The sequence below is a fragment of the Patiria miniata genome, unplaced genomic scaffold (assembly GCF_015706575.1).
Source record: "Patiria miniata isolate m_02_andy unplaced genomic scaffold, ASM1570657v1 HiC_scaffold_17, whole genome shotgun sequence".
Classification (NCBI taxonomy): domain Eukaryota; kingdom Metazoa; phylum Echinodermata; class Asteroidea; order Valvatida; family Asterinidae; genus Patiria; species Patiria miniata.
Genome location: NW_024037055.1, coordinates 2,022,120 through 2,048,547, shown reverse-complemented (window position 1 = coordinate 2,048,547; position 26,428 = coordinate 2,022,120). Strand labels below are relative to the sequence as shown.

At 38.7% G+C, this 26,428-nt stretch overlaps 1 protein-coding gene across 8 annotated transcripts in view; it reads left to right on the top strand.

Moving 5' to 3' along the window:
- Positions 1-26,428, top strand: part of LOC119723379 (DISP complex protein LRCH3-like) — a 42,654-nt gene that overhangs the window by 5,114 nt on the left and 11,112 nt on the right. For 4 of the 8 annotated variants that reach the window (XM_038193991.1, XM_038193987.1, XM_038193985.1 and 1 more), the window contains exons 2-11: positions 7,357-7,501; positions 15,328-15,454; positions 16,098-16,203; positions 16,969-17,105; positions 17,459-17,580; positions 18,424-18,594; positions 19,414-19,488; positions 21,950-22,061; positions 22,599-22,832; positions 25,118-25,341. In XM_038193991.1, coding sequence (XP_038049919.1) covers positions 7,357-7,501; positions 15,328-15,454; positions 16,098-16,203; positions 16,969-17,105; positions 17,459-17,580; positions 18,424-18,594; positions 19,414-19,488; positions 21,950-22,061; positions 22,599-22,832; positions 25,118-25,341 — 1,453 coding nt within the window. Of the gene's footprint in view, positions 1-7,356; positions 7,502-15,327; positions 15,455-16,097; positions 16,204-16,583; positions 16,608-16,968; positions 17,106-17,458; positions 17,581-18,423; positions 18,595-19,413; positions 19,489-21,949; positions 22,062-22,598; positions 22,833-25,117; positions 25,342-26,428 lie in introns of all 8 variants that reach the window. The other 4 variants (XM_038193986.1, XM_038193992.1, XM_038193989.1 and 1 more) reach the window with 4 other exon arrangements.

Genomic DNA, 26,428 nt, shown 5'->3' with positions numbered 1-26,428 from the left:
CGCCGAGAACGTACTGGTAGGCACACTTTTAAACTTAAATTGTTTGTTTGAGAAATTGAAGAAAATGGTTGTAAGCATGCAGTTCATAAAATAAAATGTTCATTTTCATTGTGCAATGTGCATGCTTGTGTTCTAGCTCATAAAGAAATTTTATATTTAAAATGTACATACTTTTTTATTGGAACACATTACAATTCATACCGGAGTAAAAACAAATTCCTTTACAGATAAGAACTTCATAATTTATTTTCTAGGTGGGTCCCAGTTATCCAAGTTTCAAAACTAAAACAAAAAAAACACTTTGCAGTAATTTTTCTTACAAGTATATTAAAGACCCTGAAACCAAAATTTCCTATTATTGACAATCGGGATAATGTCATAAGGAAATTGTCATTGAGTCTAGCCGGAGAAACAGTCTGGCCGACATGGCTGAGAGTCTAACTTGTAGCTTGCCAAACATTTCTTTTTGTGGGGTGGGGGGGGGGGGAGGGAAGGATTTTTAGTTAAATCATGTGGAATTGTGGCTGTAGCAAGGAAGGGGTTGTGGTCTTTGTTGTGCGGAGGCGACTTTTCCCCTTGAACATTCCTTGTTTGATTCATGTCTTCGTTCCTTTTTTGCTTCAAAAGGGCCAGACTTTTCCAGATGGGTCCTTACAGAAGAACAGTTTCATCAATTGTACAGTAGCTGTGACTCTGGGCCAGCAGAGCCTCACGTGTCATCACACCTTCAATAAAAGCTCCCCCCCAAATAATGCTTCTTAACCCTGTCAACATCCCATACCCCAAACTGGCCCCACCAGTATACTGTTTGGTATTATTATCCCATCCATTGTTACCGGTAATAAATGCCCACTTTTATCTGTATATTTATCAGAATACTGGCCCAGGGCAATCCTCCTGTTTGCTTAGATCCTGAGAGAGTGTGTAGGCCTATAGTTGAGTTTAAAAGGCAGGGATTTGTGGTTTTCAAAACAAACTGTGAGCACCAAAAAGACTGGAATTTGGCAGTTTGGTGCTGTCTGATGTTAAAGCAAGCATGAATGTCCATGTACCCTGTGTTCAATTTTGTGCACAGGAGGATTCTTTTCATAAATTGTTGGATGTTAGATATCGTACAAAAAAATATGCCAAAACTCACGTGGACACACTGAATTGCATCTAACTATGAGTACATGAACATACACGGCGAATTAATGTTTACTACAACTTGTGCCATACATACAGTGTAAGGTGTAATTTAAAAGGTTAAATATTGAAAATAAATTTCAACAAAATATTGTGAATCTCCTACGATAATAATCACTTTTGGTACTGATTTCTCCATAATTGTGTCAATTGATGTGTTCATGTAGGAGAAAACCTGAGTGCGCATGTGAATATACCCGGTAGCAGACATGGCAAGAATGCATTGTATTCACATTCTTATTACTCAATTACACACTCTTAGACGAGAGTGTGCAACTGACTCACGCTGTGAATTCCTTGCAATCACCATGATCAAGTCTGGGGGAGTATCAATAAACCAGCACTGGTGGGTGTGTTGTGGTTATGACATAGTGAATTATGTGCACATGTGATGTGCACATGTGATGTGCTCCCATAAATGTACATGTAAATGTGCATATTTACATGTTTTCTTGTTACGTTGTTGTGGGGACTACACATGAGTTGTCCCATGGTACTATGGGACGCTGCGGGGACAACAGAAAGTCCTCTTAACTCGGTCCTAATTTGCCCAACAATAAAAAAACTTGCGGTGACGGCCTGCCCGCATGTACATGTACATGTGCAATGTTGTACAGTACAGTGTACATGTATGTACTGTATGCGCTTTCGTTGATTTAGCACAGTTGGAGATTTTGTTTGGACATGCATGCAAATTGTACACTACCGGTATACGGTAAATGAACAAATTCACACATGTACATTGTACATGTAGGTCATGGGTGTTTTTGAAGGTCTAATTCAACCACTGATTGGGAGCCATATGAGTAAGCATAAATCATTCCATTCATTTGTTTTTACATACATGTACAGTACTCGTGGCTGGCGCAAGGCCGTTCAGCTAGCCACATTACAGGTTGTGGTAGATATCATTGTGGTTTTGACCACGCGTTGTTCCAAGTGCCAGGATGCATTAAAGTGCAAAGCCTATGTACATGTACCCGGTACATCAGTGTACCAACAAACTGAAAATATTTCCTGATTTTTTTTTTTCAAATCACAATCTTCCTGATGAAGATACACTGTACACATAATGTACATCATCACCAATAAATAATAAGGGCAAACAAAATAATCAAATTTGGCAGAAAAGGGAACAAATGAACCGTAATTTAAAGCCCTCTCAAACAAATTTCAGCTTTTGAGACAAACCTTTTAAGAAATAAGGCATTTTGAAAACGAACTGAATTCTTGACAAAGTTTGTAAAACATGCATTCAAATTGTATAACTTGTGATTTTTAATTTTTATTACAAGCCCTTTCCTGATAGTTACCTTTTCTCAGTTTGTTTCTTGTTTTGCAAATTTTGGATTTCGATGTGAAAGCTGAAATGTAGGGCTTCTAAAACGCCAGCTCCTGTCATCGGATTGACTCGTAATCCCACCCTTGGGGTGGCCAAATGGTTCCTGTCCATCACGTGGGTCATCAAAAGCAAAACTCTGAGAGGGGTCCTGCCCTAAACCATGACCCAAAGCACCTAACAACACTTAAATCACCCTCAATATACCCCACACATGTACTGTGTACATTACACATTCACAAGGCATCAAATGTATTCCCTAAGCATATCTTGGCAGATGACATGCACATTTTTGTTCCAGTACCAGTTGACATTTTCAAGACAATTAGCAATGACATTGGATAGTCTGGGGAATTTCTTTGGACAGTGGGGGTTCCCGACAACATGCTGCATCATTGTACTTGTAAGTTGTAGAGTACATGTCTGTGTCTATGTACAACTCTGTGGCAAATTCCACTGAGGGACACGTATCCAGCCTGTTGCCAGCCGTGCACTCCTGTGCTAAGCCTTTTTTCAGCCCTTACAACATCATTGCCAAAAGTTGACAGTCGTCACATCAGCTGAGTGCTGACCAACGAAATGGCAGCATGAGGGACTGGGCACAATATAGTGGACCACTTGATAGAAGGCATGCAATTATGCATAGAAATCATTTCAATGCCACTTTCATAGTTGTGCATCCACTTTCATATTTGGTCATCCACTTCAATAATAAGTTCATCCACTTTCATTTAACCTCTTTCATATTTTATACACTTTGAGCAGTTTTGTATACATTTGTATGCATTTAAAAAATGGTTTGCACAATTTGCAATTTTACTTGTGATTTACTGTACAAGTGCATTCACATGTGGGCCAAGCATATTAGGTGTCTCAGTCTCAGTATTAAGCTGAACATGCACATGTAGGACATGTACACATTGTAAAAGGTTTTAAAGCAGAAGCCTTCTTCATTTGTGATGTGATCAAGCTAAATGAGTCGTTTCTCTTGAACTTTCATTTGGAGATACAGGCCAACATACATGTAGGGCCACTTCATCACATCACTTCATCACATCTCTTGGTGTTCCAACTACCATAATTTTTTAACTAAAGATGGTATCAGCATGCTGTTTTTACAGTAGTAATGCTGAGATTGTGCTCTTTTCAAATCTGTAAAAAAAAAAACCCAATTGACCAGGGTCGACAAATGACTCATTTAGCTTGATCCCATCACATGTATGTAACTAACATGTTCATGTGCTCCAGTTCTCCTGGTTCTCCACCTGTTTTGTCACTCCTAATCAGCCTAGAATGTGACTATAATGGGATTTTTCTTCATTTCCAGGAATACAGGGTTAGTGGAAGTTTACCTAATTGTGTAGTCCCGGTAGGACATCCTATTCAGCAATGTGGCCAAAAAAAATAAGCCGCAAACGTGGCACTGGAATTTTGTGGTTTAAAATACAAAGCACATGCATGTACCGGTACCTTCACATAAATGTGAAGTTTGTGTGGGCAATTTTATGCCAAAATATCGATGCAGAGTATGGATCGGATCTGTTGTGTTTACTTTAGGCTTTCCACAACTTGAACACTTTGAATTGAGTTTTCAATTTTTTTTGGTCTATGTAATTTGTGCTGCTGTACTGAAAATCCACAGAAAGGTTCGTAATGTGTGGATATAGGCCTACAATGTACATATTATGGACATGTAATCCTCCATAGAACCATGCATCATTTGCATGCATACATGAAACTCAAAAAGGGGATGATTTATTACAAGTTGCAACCACAGATCTTCCTGTTATTGCATATTTTGAGTAATGCATGTCGTAAATCATGGCTTCCTTCATTTTGGCAAAAATCCATGACAACATGTACAGTGTCCCTATGTAATGTTGATTGGGTTGTCCTTACAAGGACAATGCTGGCTGACCACTAATTGTTGATGATTGTGGTCAAGGTTTGTGGTCAGGCACTTGGGCCCATGTCCACCCATCCCAGCCTGTGGTCTGGGGTAGGTGTGGGTGTAGCCTTCACTTGATTGCACAGGCATGGTGTTTGTGTCAAGATTGTAAATGAGAGTGTTACTGATACTGTACAGCTGATGCACCACTTGCCAAGTCAGTGCTCTGATGTACCATGGATGTACATGTACCATGGAGGAAGAAATGTACAAAGTAGCAGCATGCTTGAAGCATGGATGAAGCAAAAGTGAACCGTTGCAGTGTATGACATGCTGAGGACCATACAGACATGTGGTGTCCACCTTGAATTATAGGTTAGGTTCAATAAAAGTTTGAATGCAATTTCCTTGAAAACAATTTCCTGGCAGCATGTACATAAAATTCCATGTGCGTGTATTGTTCAAAGATAATCCGAAGTGGACATTTTTTTGATCATGCATTACAAAGTGTAAAGAATATTTTCAAAGGTTTGTGACAGCAATGTACATAGTCTTCATGGTACGGTAGGCCTACAGTTCAAGTCACACTAAAAAGTGCATTCTGTACATTGTACACAATGTACGGGTACCGTGACCGGTCATGTACCATACATGATGTATATATAATGGTATGATTTAAAAGCTGGTATTAATTATTAAGGGTAATTTAGGCGTGGCCAGCCAGGCAAGCAGGCCATGCACTACAGGTGTGCTGGTTTACAAGATGTTTATGGCCTTCACTGCACACTGTACAAATAAATCTACGGTGCAGTACTGTATCAGTGTGTATTTTATGACATGTGCACAGTACGTTGACATGTACTTCAACTTGCCCCTTCAGTGATATAAAATTTGGTTGAAATAAACTTGAAATACATGTAGGCTTTGAATTGTTTAGGCTTGGACCTTTGTCATTTGGTGACCTAGACAAGTTGTGGTGGTCAGTCCATTGTATGCCAAATGTAAATTTCCAGTTATAGGCCTACCGGTAGTATGAACATGTAGTTCCATTATATTACTCAGGCTTTTGAGAGCGGTGCAGTGAATTTATGAAAAGTCAGAAATTCAAGTAAAAGATGTCCTCTTTCAATATCTTAAGACTTGAAATTGCTTCGTAACAGCTTGAAATTACACACATAGCCTCTATAGTTAGCCGCTGCAGTCACTTCTCATAGACTCGTGTGTAATCCCAAGCCACAGCCAACTTGCCAAGTAATTGGGACACGACCTTAAAAATGTAATGCATGTCAATTAAACACACGGATACGCACGTGTGTATGGACAAAAGTGCAGAAGTACATGTACACGTACTGTGATGTACATGTATATTGTACATACCATGGAGCTATTGGTCAATGTTGTAATCAGTTAATTGATGGGTATTTCCCCTGTCACAATCAATGATGAGTTTTAAGCAGTTGTTCTGCAATCAATCCTCGGTATTGTTGCTCCACTCTCTCAGCAATACCGGTAGCTTCTTAATCCCAGTAATACCGACAAATTCCGCAGCCAGCCTACAGACAGACGGTGTCATTAAGTCTGAGCAAACAGCTAGACTTGCTCTGAAGTCTCTGAGACTTAAAATACATCTTGAGAAAGATCCATTAGTCCTGTGAAACTGTTAAACTTGTTACAAATCAGTGATGAAGCAAGGCTTGCATCCAGCATCTGTGACCCTCAGGCAGCCTATTGATGCAGAACAAATTCAGACGTGAACATTGATCAAAGACATGAGACTTGGACAAGTCTATAGTCAAGGGAACTGGCGGAGCTGTGAAGTAATAATGGGTCGTCTGGGCTGACTCATCTTGGTCTTGTGTGAGCCGCTGCGCTCGGTGATAAATTAAGACGGAACACTCAGCGACTGCCGACATTGACACATTCATGCATAAAAATAGCCAAACATGCCAATGTACAACATGTACATACGTACTAGAGTGTTCAAGCAGACTTAATGGAAATTTAGTGCACTGACACTGTCAGATCCAATAGTGGTCTTGCATAAATTACATATTGTGTACATAAAGTGGCTTGGTCGATATTGTACCAGAAAGTCCAGTCATTTATAATGCCAAATCAATCTTGCCTTGATAGAAAATGCTCACAAAAAAGACCTGAAATTTTTTATTACACTACCAAAACGTAGATGGTTGTACATGTATGTATCCTGTAGAATCCATTCAGAGTCTAACAAATCCTGACAACTGGATCTATTTTTTTTTGGGGGGGGGCCTCACTGCTCAAGGGTTCAGATCAACAAAATGCATAAGTTACAATGTGTCATGGCTATTGGGTTGTTCTGACTTCCAACTTACAGGCCTATCCAGAGCATACATTTATAGTCTTATTAAATGTATACATTGTACAGATGTACTTTCTAATAGTACCAGCAACTATCTCTGTGTTTATGAAACGTATTATTGTAAATATCCCAGTGCAAAGTGTGTCAAAGTATTTAAACCACAGGACACTTCCTCTATGGCAAGCATGTCTCTGTGTCAGATCCTAGGCAATGACACTGAACCGAAGCCAAAGTACAGTGTACATGTATGTATGGTACTTGTACGAGTTTGTCAGATCAAACACAATTTTCTGTGTCATGTTGTACAGTTTCCTACAAATAAAAACAATTCACAAGTGTTTGATCTTTTCAGTTTGCAGTACTAAATCAGTACAAGAGTGTGGAAAAGACAATCCTGTGTAAATTTGGTGGCTGCAGAAGTTTACATACACTGTGCTCACACGCAATTGTGTACATGTGTTCAGTATTTAAACATTTTGCAGGTGGCTACAAAAACAAGACAAACAAACCAGTAATAGTTGATATTGTTGAATGTCGTTGCATTGACAGAAGCCTGTCTTTATTGACATTTCTTCTGTTTTGTACTTTATTGTTTCTCTCCAGATATATCAAAGAACCGATTCATGGAAGTTCCGTACGAACTCTGCGAGTACGTCTCCCTGGAGAGACTAAACTGCTACAATAACGCTATCAGGACGGTGCCTGACGCATTCGCTAGGTTAACTATGCTTACATATTTAAATTTAAGGTGAGTCAAGTCAAATGCAGTCCATTTTTTATGATGGGGAAATTCAAGTAACGGACACTGTGTTCCCCCTCCCCCCCCCCCTTCCCCCACCCGTCACTCCCAACAGGAATATGAACTTTTCCTGGAACCATGGCTCTGAACCATTCTTGATTGTTAAAATGGAAACGTCAAAATTTCACAAACATGGCATGAGCTTGCAGAATAAATCTGCATTTGATACGTGATACTACCCATGGCATTCATTTCCTATTGTCAGATTCAGCAGACGGACAGTGCATGTTAGATTAGAACAGGGAAAAGGAGTGGAATTACCTCAAAAATGAAATTCCAAAATTTGTTCAGGACGTGATTAAGTTGCAGATGAGCTTGGAAACACAGGGAAAAAAGGACTTTTGCCGAAAAGCGCAGGGTTTGAATTTCAGTGAAAAAAAAAGCTATACCACCAGGCTAGTACAATAGTTCTACTAGCTCAAATGTCTCAACAGAGAGCAGTGTGAATCAAAGCAGGGAACGTTACATTGATTTGAGTTTATTGTACAAATTTCTGTTTCAAAAGGTTCAGCAGACTACTGCAAACTTGTGCAAAACTCAACATGTTCTACAAATTGTGTTTGCACTTAACGCCACACCTGAAATACCAGTTGGTAGTTTGAATGATAGCTGGGGTACTTTTCATTCCCCTGAATTCGGTAATGGAACCTCCAGGTTACCATTTCAAATCTCAAGTGTTGAAACTGACTTCAGGACATTAACCTTTCTGGCCTTTTGAGATAATAAGCCGTTTGATTGAAAACACACATCCACTTACATTTCTTCACATGTATATTTAAAACAAGCACATTCTCAGACAAAACCATTATATGAAGAGCATGACCGATACATGTATGTTAATTTCGTAAAAAATTCTACATGAATGCGTATGTCTGCGTTGAAAGGTTTTAAAGAAAATTATCATTCAACACACATAAAATCTTTTCAAAAAAGATATTCACTATATGCAAAGAGAAGCACTCCTTCATTGATTTTTGTTACGCCCTTAAATGGTAATTGAATATTCTGGTTTCATGGCTACATTTCACGCCTCTCCTGAGGCGCCATTAGTGGGGGGCGTATCAGTTTGCATGGCAGCTGGACATTGATACGTCCCATATGAGTTGTCCGATGATTGGACATGAATGATGGTTCTTGTGTGTAAATCTGGGGAAAAAAATTATACAGGTTGCCCAATAGACACTCGCACACCTTTTTGTCTAAATGGTGCAAAATGGATGACTTTAGTCCACAAGAGGGCTCACTTGTGTAATGTGGGTTCTCTTCAATAAATTTACCATGAGATAACCTCTTTAAGCTTAGCATAACATTACAAACCACAATTCTCTGGTCAGGGACGTTTTTGGGAAGTGGTCGCAATCAAATTGATAAGATGTCACAGATAAAGCAGTCATAATCCGGCATTACAGATTACATTTATACGACACATACTGTAACAAATACAGTCTCAAGTGTCTAAACAAATATTGATACATGTAGTACTGGTACTACACCTAATATGCATACTTACATGTACATGTACATGTACATGTACATGTAATAACACACAAAAGTTATTCTGACATGTATACTGTACATTGATAAAACCTTCATATTATTCTAAGAAATGATTCTGTGAGCTTTTCCAAACTATAAATGTACTCAAGGTTTAGACCTAGTCATAATTTCAAAACTAATTTGTTGTTGCACTCAGTCCACTCGAGGCAAAATAGGCTTTAAGGGTGACGAGAACCGAAAATTGCTATTGTGACCCAAGGATCGGATTTCAGGCCCAAATCCAATTATATGGAGAGTATTGATTCTATTGAACTGTAGGGCATTGGGGCAGATTACTCTATTACACCGTCATTGTCTGATCATATTAATAGACATTCCAGAGATGATTAAAGGGGCAATGTCTGTTACTACAGTGCAGATAATTTAGGATTAATATGAACAGTCACAGACAGTCAAAAGTTCAATCCTCTTCCCCTGCAATGCCTTTATACACAGGCTAGTCACCAACAGTCAGATCAAAATTCAAGCAAGCACTCTGTCTAGTCCAATTCCATTTGACAGACAAAAGCAAATAGGTGCCAGTACAGCTGGCTTATCAATCACCAACATGTACAACATGTACTGTCAAGGCATAGCTGTATCAAGTTACATAAACAGTCACAGCCAGTCAATCCTGCTTTAAGTAGGCTGGGAGCTGTTAATTACTTGATTGATTTTGACTGCTGGGATAGCTGTGTTGAATTTGACAGCCAGAGAAGGAGGGTTAATACAAGATTGTTTACTTAAATTATTATTTAAGTTTGTCATTTTCATCAGTTTGAATTGTCAATTTTGTTGTTTGAAATCATCATCAGTAATACTCAATTTTATGTTCTTACATGTAATTGTTTTCCATTTAAACGAAAGAAAGAGTAATTTTTGTAAGTTTTCAACCCACTGTTTGCCCTTCAACTTCTCGACAGGTGATTTGTGATGAGTATAGCATAGAGGTGACATAAAAAGGAGAAAGGTTCAGAAAAGGCCACGACCCGCCATTGACTTACATAAACATCACATGCTTGGTGTATTGTCAGGAGGCATTTGGTCAGATAGTATTGCCATCACTTTCAATACACATACAATGTAGAAGCTAAAAATATATACCCAACCATTCCATACATGTATACACCAACATGTATTAATCTTGAGTTTTGTTTAATTGAAACTGGAGCCGTGGACTAGGCCTGACAAAAAAAGAACTGAATGTGGACATGGCCTAACAAAAACAGAACTGAATGTGATCATGATAAATAACAACACACCGAGTGAGGTCATATCACTTTCCATTTTTAAATTGTTTCAAAGGGTCACACCGGAACTTGTAGGGCTGGGTGGAGTTAGATATCAGTGACTGATAAAATATTGATCATTTCCTTGATTGGAATGCATCCGTTAATCTGTTTTCTTAGCGATATTCTTTTCTCCAAACGCTGAAATAACTTACAGTTCTCACGAACATGTACATGTCTACATGAACATCATAAAACTTGAGAGCACCGTGCTCCATTAATCAAATGATATATTGTACATGCACTTACTATACGTGCAGTTTGTAATGCTATACAGAACTACTCAACAGTTTGGATGGATATATGGAAATGAAATATTACAGGCATAAAAATTTATAAATAAAACTCTTCATTTTACATATTTTTATAAAAATGTTGTGGGGAAATCCCTTCATTGAAAGCTAATTGTGGACTGGTTGTGAATTGGACAGAAATTTTTCCACTTATTATTTGAACAAAATCATGACGAAAAGCTTTGCAAATGTATTGAATGCATGTGTGCCGATCCTATTTTTGCAGTGGTTTTATATTCAGTGCTTTCAAAAAAAAGATAGTTTACAACAAAAAGGTTCTTCAACTTCCTGTACATCAGTGTACTACACTGAGTGTGTTCATGTACATTTATGTACTGTACTACATGTACAAGAATCGAGCACTGTTTTAATGAATGTTGGATTTCATGATGACATTCATGGACGTGACCATGGACGTGACACAACCTTGATTGACTCTCAGTTGTAAGCTCTCGTGCTCGTAAATCCAGCAGAAAGAACTGGTAGGCTACTAGATTTGTTTTTGTACTTGCATGTCTGAAAATGCCATACACTGTGCATTCTCCCTTTTTTTCGGTGATAGGGTCGTAAATTGGTTAATAATAAACTGACAGCTTTTTAACTTTTCGCTACGCGAATCTCATAAATTTTAAGACATGACAACACACCGCTGATAATGGAGAGATTAAAGATGGTAAAAGTAAAAGACAAATTGATGAAAGTCTGGAAATGATATCGGAGGACTGCAGTAATGAGTGATGATGTCCACAGATGAAACACTGAGGGCAATGGGTTGTTACAACATACTACGGTGTTTTGTATTTCATGCTGAAGATATGAATGGCAGATACCGGTATTAACATCTTCATGATAGACACAGGTTTACAGGACTACCAGACGCGGATCCAGGATTTCTTTAGACGGGGGGCACACCTTTAGAACATTTCCTCCGAGGACTAATGTAGCGAGCGCGAAGCCCTTACGGCGTGGGGTCCGGGGCCCGCTTAAGGGCCCCGGGAAATGTTGGATTCTAGATGCTCTGTGGTGCAATCTGAGGCGATCCTGGCACCTTTCCCCCTGAATTATTTGTGCAAAAGTTGATAATCTTGTAAGGTATTTTTTAAAAATATACTCTTGTTTTTACAAATTTTAAGCTACTGTGTACTTCAAAATTGCAAACCATGTTTTTTCGTCTTCATAATTTCTTGCATTGTATTTAGAAAAAAAAGGACTTGTATTGACTTAGATTGTAAACTGTTGCAACGGGCGATGCGCTGGGGCAATTGCTCCAAGGACTAATGCGAACGCGGAGCAGTGTCTTACGGCGTGTGGTTCGGGGCCCACTGAAGGGCCCTGGGAAATTTTTGATTCTATAGATGATCTGTGGTGCAAACTGAGGCGATTCCTGGCCCCATTTCAGCAAAATGTTGTGAAGATTATTAGGATTTTTTTTTATCGCTTCGGTTTGCGGTAACACCATGTGTTTTTTTTATTTTTTGTTCATTGGTTTGAAATTGTACTCTTGTATTTCTTAATACCAGCCCAGTTAAGTTTCTTCTGTTCCTCACTGGATAACCAAGTATTTTCGACTGCATAATCAATTTCTTGCATTTTATTTTTGAAAAGGAATTGGATAGGCTTAGTTTGTAAACTGTTTTAAGGATGCGTACGATCTGCCCCGAGGACTAATAATGCGGAGCGCGAATGTCTTTCGGCGTGGGGTGACTGGGGTCCGGGGCCCGCTTAAGGGCCCCGGGATTTTTTTTGATAATTAGATGCTCTGTGGTGCAATCTGAGGCGAAATCTGGCCCCTCCTTCCCCGAGTTATTTCAGCAAAATGTTTTAAGTTACATAAGGATATTTTTCATTGGTTTAATTTATACTCTTGCTTTAACAAGCCTTTTAAGTTTCTTCTGTTTTTCACTTGATAACATTTCGTCTGCATAATTGTTTTCGTGCATTTTATTTTTGAAACGGAATTGTACAGACTTAGTTTGTAAACTTTTGCAAGGATGCTTTCTAATGTTTTGTATCAAGTATAAATTTTCAGTTTATCAATAAGATAATATTTTCTACGGAAACGGACATGTTTTGGACTCCTTGAAAGCGCGTGGAAGAAATGTTGGCAAATTGTTATACGAAAACACACCCCTTGACCAATAGTGTGGTCCAAAGAGCAGCGTTCAACGTGTATGTCGCACTCATCGCGCTAAACACAGCACATCGGCTGTCACACGTGCGTGTTTTTCGTACCGGTACGTACGCTCATATGAATCGCATTTCATAACCGATATACTATGCAGGGTTACTTATGGAGTACGTACGGTGGGATCGCGGTTTATTTCGAAGCTTCTCGAGTTCCCTGTGTCATACGGCCAGTACACAATGTTTGCAGGCCGCTGATGTTTAATATCGGCGCCGGTATTTTTGTTAGAAGGTTGCCCTCCTCCTTCCCTCCATTTCTCTCACCTCCCCCTCTTTTTTCTCCCTGTTTTATTCATTTTATTTTTTTGTGGACTCAATTTGACGGGGGGCACGTGCCCCCGCGGCCCACCCCTGGATCCGCGCCTGACTACACAGACAGGGAAAGACACAAATGCACTAGAATTAATGTGAATTGTAAACTTCTCTTGAAATGGTCAAATACGTGTATAGATGTACTGATGTATTGACATTGTCCTGAACGAAATGCCTGGAATATACGTAATACATCTACCGGTACCGTACGTGTACATGTATTCATTTTAAAAATTGACTTTTGAATAAGAAATGCATACATGTTTTTCTACAAGCACACCACTACATTATGAGCATACGCGCAGTAGTTTTTAGTGTACACATGTATGTGTAGCTGTCTTTGAAGTACCGGTATTAAAGAAAAACCACAAAACAGCTGTGAAAAATGCTATTTAACATTTCGTGCAGACTCAGTCCAAATCCTTGGCAGTTTACAAATATGACTACAAAAGATAGCACCATGTGATGCACAGATGTTGAAAAGAAGTCAATCCAACAAACTTGCCCCTGGGTGGTTTCCCCAAACCTCAATTTATCCTTGGAAAAGTTTTGCTTTCTCTAGTTATTCCATTGTCCCATTGTGCTGTACCAGCGATTATGCGCATATATCTCTCCCAGGATCTAGAGAGATTTTACCCTAGGGCTTGCAAAGCCAACTTGTCAAACCCACTTTGACTGTTTACCTCCCAAACAGGACTATTCTGTTGCCTGACCTCAGCTAGTCAAAGTTAACAAACACACAGACTTCCATCCAAAATAAATACAGTGACATCTTCCATGCGACCAAAATGGTCTTTGGAAATTTCTGAAATCTTGGATCGACTTCAGCTCCAAGTCTAGCTTCAGAAAAATTAAGAAGCCTTTAATTTAAAACTCAAAAGCAAGTGGAAAGTCAGGGGCCTACAATTTACAAATATTGTAAAGGCGAAGCTGGAGGCCAGCCGAGATTTCGGAAACACCCTGTAATGATCTTGTCACCGGTAACCGGACAGTTTGACACATCGCTGTATTCATTCCCTGACCCACTGGTATTCCGGGTATGAGGAAGTTGATTCTGAGCGGGTTAACATCTGGATCATTACATATTTTACGCACATAATACATGTACCAGAACTTTGGGGATGGCTGGGCAGTCAGCGCTGGCCTTGTCAATTCCTAAATTGGAAATGCACTCGTTTAGTACTGTTTATTTGATTTATAGTGGAGATATTAGGAATATACAAAAAGCTGATAGTGCAAGACAGACAAATACACTGTATGTACAGGTATGAAACAGAATATGTACTTTGTCTATAGATGCACTTATATTTTATTGACTTTAAAAATTAGTGACATTACATGTATTAGTTCCATTACATGTATACATACAATGTACATTTACATCAATTTCTGCAAAGGGAATCTATCATACTGTTAGTTGGTGCCATGTTTTGGAACTGCTAAGCATCTAAACATTTTGTGTACAATTTCAGCACAAAAATCGTGACTGTCTTATTTGTATTTCACGACCTTTACTACTTACTAAATGTTTGCAAGAATGTTGATGTTTCCATTACTAAAAACAACGGTTTAATCCTAAACCCCTCGGCCCTTTTTGCTAGGAACCACCTTCAATCTTCCAAAATCCTCCACTTCTTCAAACACCATTCATTCTCAATCCTTCAAATCAACCGATACTGAATGTCCTTGTGTCCTCGATCTTCCACAATCCTCCAAAATTGTATGTTGTATTCATCCAAAAATCCTTCAAAATCCTCCAAAACTGCCCGGAGACTGGAGGATTGAGGAGAGTTAGAGTTAAGGAAACTCCACCACTGGTATTAGCATGCATTGCTGTACTGTGTAATGCACTGTCCATCGAACTGTTAGCAATCCTGTTAAGCTCACCATTGTGTGCTTAGCAGTACTTTGTAATTTTGGTTTTGACCCAAGTTGACAAATGTACTTGTCTCAAACCTACAAATGCCAAAAATAGAAAGACAGATTCAGAATGTAACAGTGCCAAGCTTTGGTATTAAGTCTAATTTTGCCCACCTCATAATAATTTGTTTTGTTTTCTACCAGTTGCGTACTCAAGGTGTGATTACCATTTTCCTTCTAATCTTCATCATGCCACATTCTCGCACACATTCCTAATTTGTGTTCAATCTTCTCGTTACAGTCGTAATTCCTTGTCAGCTTTACCCATAGAGATCTGTGAGATCTACCTAGAGGTCCTGATAGTCAGCAATAACAAGTTAGTAGCGTTGCCTCCCGCGGTGGGCAAGATGAAGACGCTAATGCATCTGGTAAGTACCCAGCAGCGGTCCCGGCCTGGCCTGGCTCGGCTGGCTTGGGTGATAGTTCACATCTCTTGTGACTGTGTTTAAATACTGTCCAGATTGAGAGATCATAACCCCCCCCCCTTTTATGTTACATTGTACGTGTGCCTTCAGTGTCTTTAAAATTATGATTGTGATTTGTCAAAGTCAAAGTCAAGGAGTTCAACAAATTATTTTCTTATTTTGTCCCCTCAGCAGTTTTTCCATGCTTAAAATTATCCCGAATCTTCTTAACACCAACACAATTCAACGACCCTATCTGATTATTTTTCTGATTGGGACACCCCCCCCCCAAAAGAAAATTTCAATCAAAGATTTTGGCAGAAGTCTGAGGATTTCTTTGGAATTGGAGTGGTTTTTTTTCAAAAGTTGTTCCCTTCTCTGTAGAAATTAAAGAAAAACATTCTTGGAGAAGGTAGGCCTTTTTGTTTCTATCCACTGATAAACAAGACTTCAAATTCTCTCAAAAATTAACAAAAATGTAAACAAAATTTAAGTAGTGGACACCCCCCCCCCAACAGATTCTCCCAGTAATGAATTTAATTAATGTAGCATGATTTACTCATTCAACTTTTAAATATTTCTTTTTTCCATGTTTGTTAAAAAAAAGGATGCCAGTTGCAACGAGTTAGACACATTACCTATGCAGATAGGGGAGATGGAATCGCTAAAGGAGCTCAACCTCAGACGAAATCACCTCATGCATTTACCAGAAGGTAAGCTCAATCTCAGACAAAATCACCTCATGTATTTACAAGAAGGTAAACTGAACCTCAGACGAAATCACCTCATGCATTTACAAGAAGGTAAGGTCAATATTAGACAAAATCACCTCATGCATTTACCAGAAGTAAAGCTCAATATCAGACAAAATCACCTCATGCATTTAACTGAAGGTAAGCTCAATATCAGACAAAATGACCTCATACATTTAACTGAAGGTGAGCTCAACCTCAGACAAAATCACCTCATGCATTACCGAAAGGTAAGCTCAACCATGGATGAAATCACCCCATGCATTTACCAGAAGTTAAGCTCAATATTAGACGAAATCACCTCATGCATTTAACTGAAGGTAAGCTCAATCTCAGACGAAATCACCTCATGCATTTACCAGAAGGTAAGCCCAACCACGGATGAAATCACCTCTTGCAGTTTAGAGGTAGTGGATTGGCTGATATTTGACCGATTTGAAAGAAGAAATTTGAGCTTCTTATTCTCATGGAAGCTGTCAAATCGTGCGCAAAACTGCCGACGGCTTTCGACAAAGTGTGTCGCTTGACAAAAAGAGCCCCACAAACAACTTGATGAAAAGAGATCGAATAACTTTTGAGTTGATTAGTTGATCAACTATTGTGTCTGACAAGCAGATAAATAAGTATCACAACAATTATTGTTAAGGGCAAACTATTCTTCTTAAATTTTTGAATATCCTCACACGGTGATGTAATGCACCCGAATCCATCTTTTTCGTTTTGCAGAAATCAGCCGGCTGAAGTTAATCATGCTGGACGTCTCCTGTAATAAAATCTGTTTCATCCCACCGTCGTACAGACACATCAAGACGTTAGACGTCTTGAAATTAGAGCACAATCCGCTAGAGATGCCACCAGCACAGGTAAAATAAACTCTTACACATTTAAATCGTCACATTTTTGCCACAATTTTTTTCTGAATTTTTCCAAATTGCATATTCTTGATTCTGTGTCCTAGGGCAAGATGCTTTACCCCAATTTGCCCAGCCAACCTGAAGTATAAAAGGGTGTGGAGTACATTTAAATGTAACCTTTTGAGCAAGGTTTGAATTTATCCTGTTTTAAAGGAAACTAGGAGTTAAACACTGGATTGCCATTTTGTCTCAAGACAGACTGTTAAACTTTCTCCTTTCTGATATTTGTGGCTGTTTTGGGCTACTGATCTATGTTCATTTCCGAATCGTATTGACCCTTTGTCAATTGTTCTTATCCCAAGGTCTGTACGAGGGGGAAAGTCCACATCTTTAAGTATCTGAACAATGTGGCAACAAAAGATGAGAAGAGGAGTCGCTTAGAGCAGAATGAGAGACTGTCAAGACGGTCCTACAACAATGCAAAGTATGTCACTTACTCCTCGATCAGTCTGTATAAAGTCTTAACAATTTACCACCATCTTGGTCTAGTTCCTGGAAGACTTGTTAAATATTGAAGTAGAGGATTTTAGAATTCCTTTTTATCCTTCTCTAAAATGAGTTGATATGTTTTGAGTAAATGTTTGTGACACCCCCCCCCCCCTTTGACTCCACCCCCTTCCCCTTCGACACCACCCGATCCCAGCAAACCCAATTGTATTAAGGACACTTTAATATGTACAGACTGAAGTGAGCTCACGGTTGCCTTTCAACTAACGCTATTTTATTGCTTTCACCTACTTTAGCTCTTTGTTTCCCCTAAAGATAACTTCAAGTGCTTTTTAGATTACTTTCTTCACTTCTTTCAAGCTGTTCACCGGCAAGCTTTTCTCTCAATTTTTTTGCCCAAAAGCATTTTTTTTAAAATAAAAATCACTGAAGAAACGTCTCTCTTTATGAATAGCGTAATAACTGTCTGTAAACCAGAGATAATGGTGAACCTGAGTTAAGAACAGAAACAACGTTTAATTCAGCATCCTCAATGCTAACAAACTTTTGTTTCAAAGTAATATTATTTTCCCACTGCTATCAAATATTTATGTTGAAGTTTCTGTCTTCATCAAACTTCATGCAAAATTGAGTTGCATTTTGTTTTATAATCCTGGCATCAAACGTCTGCACTACTCTTTCTCAAGTTTATGTATGCAATTTAGATTTTAAGAAAAGATGATTAAAAAGGCATTGTTACCTCTAAAAGTCTTCTAAAAAATTTCCGTTGCTGTGAAGCTTTGCTGAGCACTAATTCCTAACCAATCCACACGTTGCTCAGATACACATGGCTAGCCACTAACGAAGCAGCTACGCGCTTTGGCTCCTCGCACAGCACACACATCAACCAGCTGGACACCAGCCAAGCGGGGAACCAGTCGGTGGTTCTCAGTCCGTCCACACTCACCGCCCAGTATTCAAAAGGGTCCGAAGGCTCTAATGGCTCTCCTAGGTATTTTTATTTGTGGTGCAAATTATGTTGGTTTCATAATATTCTTGTGCAAGTATACAAGAAAGGATTGTACATGTATGCATGAACGAAGGGGGAGGGGCTGTAGAGAGGAGAGGATGGGGGGGGGGGGGTTGGCATGATGTGTTGGTTTTGCCTGCTAAGATTTTACCATTCTACTTCCAATTCGATGTGTTTGACTTTGTTTTTTGTTTCTTGCCGTTTCATTTTGTGTGGTGTCATGAAATGCACTGTAGAGTTGTCTTTAGGACATAGTGTTTTCATTCTAACTAGAGAGGGCGACACATATAGTATCAGATTGGATTAATTAGTTGAGTGGATGTTGTCCATTTCCAAAACGAATCTGCATGTTTACTTATTTGATCCGTACGTGTTGTTGATTTAAACGTAAAAATTATAATACTTGTTGGGTCTCATGATTATTTTTTCAACATACATTGTACATGTAGTAGTCCAACTACAAAGTACTTGGGGATTTCCTTGCAAAGTACATGTTTTCATACAATATAATATATTTTAAATAGGTTAAGGTGCAGTGATCCATGTCAGATACAACTTTTGTAAACCAATCATTGCTTGTGTCAACTCAAAATTTGCCTGCCGATATGTCGTTCCTGTCAATAGTTGGGTTTGCATCATCTGTCATCTTTTTCCATTACACATACATACATGTACATGATACTTGGTCATATTATTTTGTTTTACTTTTTTTTCCCCCCTTTTTTCTTTTGCTTGTGTTTCATAGTGGTTTCCGTTACAATGATTCCAATTCATATCTTTTACCACCCCTTTTCATTTCAGAAGCTCCACCCTCACCCCCCAGTCCTCCATTGATTCTGACTCCAGTCATTCCACCCTGTGTAATGGTGACCCTAGGTAGTACAACACATCCGTTATAAGCTGTTTACATGTGGTGTCATAACTTGAGGGCGGCCATATTGGATCAGAATAATCGGTTAGGATAGGTCTCGCTCAAATGACGTCATTTCCTACAGACCAGCCATGTGCATCGGCATTTTGAGCGTCAACTTGCATAACGCGCATCGGCTGCATCATATTTCAAACACATTTAGAGCAACAAGCGCGCGTGTTTGGAATGTTTCTATCACTGCGCAATGCAGGCTTGAATGCGTAAAATACACAGTTGCAGTTCTATGACCTATTTGATATTGAAGGGAATTGTTTTTGTTCAAAAATATAATCGTTCCAAGAACTGATATGCAATATTTTTTACAGTCAAAATCAGTTCCTAATATATACATGTACATGTATTGACAAACATTTGTTTAAATGAAATAACTTAGTCAGGGATTGTGACAAATTTGTACACTGAGACCAAATTATAAGCCTGCAGACTTTTGCCTGTGCTTATCCATGTTTCGATCCAATATGGCCGCCTGCAGTCAGCCGTTTCATTGCTGCATTGTCGGTACTTGTTGGTGTAGTTTCCTATGTGTCCAGTTGTCACCTCCATGTACATCTTTCTTCTCACCCTGTATTCATCCTGTTATTACTTGTTTAATGTCAAATACAAGGAAATGGAGAAATTAATATTTTACGGGATACATGTACATGTCCGTGTGTTTTTAATATTCCAAACAATATTTTGTAGAAACACATATTTCATGTTGTATCCTTGTCCTATAGAGTGGGAATGTTACATAAATTAGTGGTTCATTTTTTTAACTTGAAAATCAAAACTAATCTGATATAAAGTAAAATGTTCTTTAAATATTTAGTTGTCTAATCTCTTGTGCTTTAGATGTCTTAATATTTTGTGCCCGTTAATAATCTGTTTTTGTGTTCTTTGTCATATTTTTTACATGTGAGGTTTCAATATTTTTTCTAATCTTTTTGTTTGAAAATAATCACAATTTGTAGGGCAGCTTAAGTTATTTCTTCTCTTGGTTGGAATTGTAGTTTTGCTATTGGATTTGCAAAGTCATCACTGTGTTCTAGAAAAATCCTGAGGCGACAATTTTGAAACCTCATTGTGGAAATGTATTGATTGATATTTTTGCAATCTCATATCCTCGGAAATATCGAGTTACACCGTTTCCTTGACAACGTGGCGTGTCCTGATAATAGAAAATACCTTTGTCTGGAAAGCAGGAATGTTGGGCATGCATGTATCATCAGGAACACAATGAGATGTGGAAGTGGTTCAGGTCAAAGGTCAGATAAGAAAAGAAAGATTGGTGACTATTCCAAGTATGAGAAACGTTAAAAATTGTTCCTGGAAAAAAAACATGCACACTCTTGCACTGGCCAAAATGTTTATTTGACATAATTCTATAATAGTACTCGTGTTTTTACTGTTTTCTCAGTGATTGAAATACAAACATGTAGATGAATGGACATTGTACCAAACTAACTTGCTTTAACAAATTTCAATTATTTCCCGTTTTAAGTTTTCCGGCTCAGAATTATTCCACCCACAAGAAATGGTCGTACACATGCCACAAAATTTGATAAAATGAATAGAAATAAAAGAAACAAGTAAGATCTATGAAGATAATTTGCAACTTCATATGAAGAAATCAAATGGTATCAATTTAGATGTATTTAGGCGTCCTGTATTTCATGTTTTGCATGTAGTTTTTCTTGCAGGAGTCCGTGGATAATTAGGCTGAATCACTGATCGTATTTGAGCATCTTATTCACATTCATTGCCTGAAAACACCTGTAATACACATTGTTTATGTACCTATTTATTGTTTTCTGTGTTTTAACCTGTTGCACAACTTTGTCTTTGTGTTTCTCACTTAAAGGTTGCTTGTGATTCTCATTCAAACAATTTTAGGCTGTATGAGACGATGCACAGATTTAGTTTGATTCCCCCAATCCCAAAGAAAATAATTGAAAAATCAGCCAAATCGGAATAATATGTTGCATAAATTATACAACTACACATGCAAACAAAACTGCCCTCCTTGTAGTACACTTGATTTGGATAAATAATAGGCTGTATACTGCAAAATCATGGAGGGTACTTACGGATTTATCGAAATAAAAAAAAATTGTTCTGATATCAGTCCAACATTCTGAAAACACTGGGCTGCACTATGCTTTCCATCTACCATTTATGATTACATGAAAAATTGCATATTTCAGATTTGGTTACTATTACCCCCATAGACTACTATACGTTAGTCAGCCCTGCTTGTCCCAAAATGAAGGTCAACAAATCTTGCTGCAGTTGGAATCCTTAACTGGCTTGTCTCTGTGAGTAGTTGACTCGCAATCCCTTATAGTAATCATGTCATTTTTATGTAGAGGCAAGTTTTTGAAGTAATAAATCACTGCATGTATTGTCACTTTTTTTCTTTTCCTACAGTGCCGTGGAAGACTTTGCCTTCTGGAACGCCAAGATTGGGGAGTTAAGGCGGGGCGCACTGACGGCAGACTCGGGTTACATCGACGGTGACAAGAGATGGTCCGCCACAGAGGTACTGGCCTTTCAAAAAATCACAAGAAGAACTTGATATTTGCAACATTCTACTGGATGTTTTAACTAAAAAAAAGTATTCTTGGTATTAAAAATCTTCTTGGTTTGGATATAAAGACTTAAGTTCTTTAGAATGGGCACAAAACTCCAACCACTCTAATTAACCACAGTGGGAAACTATAACCAGACTCACTTGTCGCCTGAAACAACGCCCCTGTCTTCTTGACTCCCCTGTACACTATTCTGAACAGATCAACCTTGAGGACTTTTGATCCTGTGTTTTTCATTTTAAGCTAAATTTAAGCACCCTTTTTTCAAATGCTGACTTAGGCCCTGATTGTAATTTTGAAATTGCGATTGTAATTTTGAAATCGACTCAAGCAAAATCTGAACCTACAATCTCCAGACAAGCTTGCTTGCCAGGGTTGGCTGGTGATTAAATATCTGAATAGCACCAAATTTTCGTAAACTAAAGGTCATTATTTCAAGCCCTACAAGTTGATTTCCTTTTGGTAAAAAAATTGTTGCTCCTCCACAGCCGTCCAATGACGATGAGGAAGCCCGCATTCTTGCCGACCGAGCCAATCAGCAGAAGGAACACCGGCAGCAGCGTGAAGAGTTCCTGAACCAATCCCTGGGCAGCAACAACACGTCGTCCTCGTCCTTTGGCACGGACGCCGCGGGCGATATTGATTACATCGACACGGGCGACGATGGCATGGAAGACGGCGAGATCACGCCCACCCAGACGGAACCAGACGAGTTTACTAAGGTGAATCCCCATAAAGTATGTATCAGTCATTCAGTTTTCTTGGCATGGCATGCTGGGAGATTTGTGAAACTTGCTGAGGATGATGACCCGTTTGACGGCTTATTTTTTGCAGAGGCGAGTGATTTTGTTTGGTTGATGTGTTCCAATTGGTAAGATAGTGTCCATTGATTCTTAATTTGGTAAGTGCATCTTTAGATATATATTTACAATAAGTCTTCAGTTGTTTGAAGAAGAGAGGAAACTACATAGTGTTTTCCTTAAAGGCATATAGGATCATTTTCATTATCCGAAAAGTAACCTACCAAATTGTTATCTAAAGGCTTGCTTGGATTAAAGATGGTACTGGTACTAAACACCCTGTGAAATTATTCTGTCTGGCTTGCTGTCATTTTAGAAGAAATCAAGAAATGTAGGTGATTTCTAACGATCAGTCAATTGAAAAATAGTGATTTGTGATCCAACAGCGCATGGTTTTGCACAATTTCCTTGAAAGGTGTAATATTCACTGAGCTGAAACTGCAACGAGTTAGGTTTGAGCATTACTCTTTGGAAACAAACAGCATTGAGCATTGGGAAAAAGAAAAGAGTCATTTCTATCAGATTTTTAATCTGATAAGGTAAAACCAAAAGAACTCTTTCTGCATGGAACTTTCATTTTACGAAGCATGCTTTGTTCTTGGCCTCGTGCATTTAAAATTCTCGGAGAAAAAGTATTTTTAATGAATGAAATTCTTTGGTTGAAATTACTGAAAGAAGATTTGGGTCTCGGGCGAATTATTTGAGGATAATTGTCAAGATTTTATTTAACCTTACAAATTTCTACGCTTTCTTTGGTTAGATGCATTGTAAAACAATAAGTCTCGTTCAAATGACGTCATTTCCTACAGACCATCCACGTGCATCGGCATTTTGAGCGTCAACTTGCATAACGCGCATCGGCTGCGTCGTATTTCGAACACATTTCGAGCAACAAGCGTGTGTGTGTTTCAGTTTGGCGCAATGCATGCTTGATTGCGTAAAACACGCTGTTGCAGTTCTCCTACTTTCAAATTATACTAGTCAAATCTAAAAAAAAAAATCTCCTGAGTTGTGTGGTGTCGTTTCTAATTTGGCAAATCCCTGTAGAGTTATTCCAGTCTCTGTTTTAATACCTTGAAGCCATTTGAGTGTAAGCTTGATTTCCACATTTCTCCCTTGCAGTTTGTGCTTTTCCCCAAAAAAAAAAAAAAATTGTAAAATACTTTTCCAATGTTGAAAAACTTTTAGTTGCTTATTTAAAAGACTTAAAATCCAAAATATCCTGAGTCTTATGCAGTGGGTTTGTTTGCGGATAATATCGCTTGAAATCCTAAGCCAATTCGCCATGGTGAGTTTATTATAATTAAATGTCAATTCCCGCCATTGTGTCAAAAAGTCACAGATGGTCTTGTACTTTATCGGTGTAGGTTTGCTGAGATGACTAGCGTACATGTCATCTCTGACCCCCTCCATCCCCTCCCTCTTTCCATCCAGCCCCGCCCCTCCCTTTTCCCAGAGGCATTTATCAATAAAAGTAAGGTAAGCTATGCATGTGCATCATGTCAGATTCTTGACGAAACCTTTAGCCGATAGTCAACCCTCCAGGCTTTTAGTAAAGCCTGTTCCAATCGACCAAACAAAGGAGAATCTTTTCTGATCCTGTGTTTTCCAAAGTTTCCAATTTATCTGCCATTAAGATTTTCTTTAGTAATCACCTTCCGAAGATTTTTTTCTGCCGTTTCTTTTTTCCCCCTGTTTTTCTGGGTCCACATATGTGGTTAATTCTATAAATTTTGGGGACAAAGTGTGACATTTTTCCTGTCCCCGTTACCTTGGCACTTTGAAATTTGTCATTCAAGTATCATTAAGAATGACTTCAAACAATTTTTTTTATTTGTTGGGTAGGTAGTTTGCTATTCATAATCACTCTTGGAGGATGACTGCATTAAGGAGTGCACCAGAATTATACAATCATAGTTGTCAGATGTAACAGGGACAGGAAAACAGTGGACCCCAATGTTCAGTTATATGTAATCATTATGTAATCAAAATTATAGACAAATATGTAATCATGCAATCATATTCATGGAGTCAAAAAGTTCTTCAAGAATGTCCCTCTAAGTATCTCATCCGGCAGGATCGTGTAATCCTCAGCTTGCCTCCCACTTTTTCACCCCCTTCCCGCATATCTCTACCTTCCGTAAAACTTCTTACAACTTATAAATAAATACCCTTCCCTAATACCCCCTCCGTTTGTCAAAACCCAGGCACTGACGAGACAAAAAGCCATCTACGAGGATCAGAAGTTGAAGGCAAAGGAGGAGCGAGTCCGGCAGCAACAAGAAGAGCAACGGTGGCAGCAGGAGGAGGAACGATGGAAAGTGGAGAGGAGGCGGGAAGCAGAGCAAGACAGATACCGGCGATCGTCCCCATCGGGAAGCCTGCTGTCAGTCCAAGCCAACGGGACCGTCAACAGCAGGGGCGCAGAAAGGTGAGATTTCCTTGAGTTTTACAGTCTTTGTAACCATAACTCCCTTCTTGGAGGAGGTCCTTCCTGAATCCTCCAAAATCCTCCACTTGACAGAAACCAGTGACACAGCTGGAGCCAAATTCATGGATCCGCTAAGTGCAGGAATTGCTAAGCACACAAACTCAGGTTACCAGCCAAAGTGTCATGCAATTTTATTGCTTGTGACTGGTACTCAACTGATCCATGCTTAGCACACAGATTCGATAAGCAAAGTTTTCTGCTAAGCACGATGAAATTTGGCCTGATGCTGTACCTTCCTCAGTCTTGCAAAATCCTACAAAATCTCTGGATGGATTGTGAAGGATTTAGGAGGGCTAGGGTTAAAGAGACCTGCCGGACTATCAGTGCATGAGTGTATGATCAGTGTTCCTTGTTATTGGTACTACCTTATTGATTCTTAGTATAAAAAAAAGAGTTTCCAAAATATTTTTTGGCCGTCTGTTAGCCAAACTTGAACCATAGTTCCTGATAAGATTCTAAATCTGGCAAAGCTCTTCTTGCCAAAACTAAAGATTACAAACCTACTTTTTTTGTCTAGCCATCTTCATTTAAGCATTATCCTAAGTTTTGACCTTTTCTAGAGCTGAGCTTTTTATTTAGTGTATGTACAGCAGAAAGTGCTTATAGCATGTGTGCATTGTGAGTTTATGTTCAGAATTGTTCTGTTGACTTTTTTGACTTGTTTTGCTTGCCTTGCGTGCAATGTGACTGTTGGCAGATCCTGGGTTGGTGCCCCACCCAGAAATTGTTCCAATGAATCCCTATTAAAACACATCTTGATTTTTATTATACTTTTTTCAATCGTCAGAGATTTGTTGTCTAAATTTGTCGGGAAAACGAAAGAGATGATTTCAAATTTGATTGTACCTCACAAAAGTGCAACAAGCCCTTACACATACATGTGAAGTTTTGTTTTCATCATTTTCAATGTTTTACTTTCAGTGCATAGCTGCTAAAACGTTAGAGTCCTTTCCCTGTTTTAGAAGAGTACATTTAAACCGAACTTATTTTAGGAAAGAATGCAAAATTAAACTAGAAATGTGTTTGT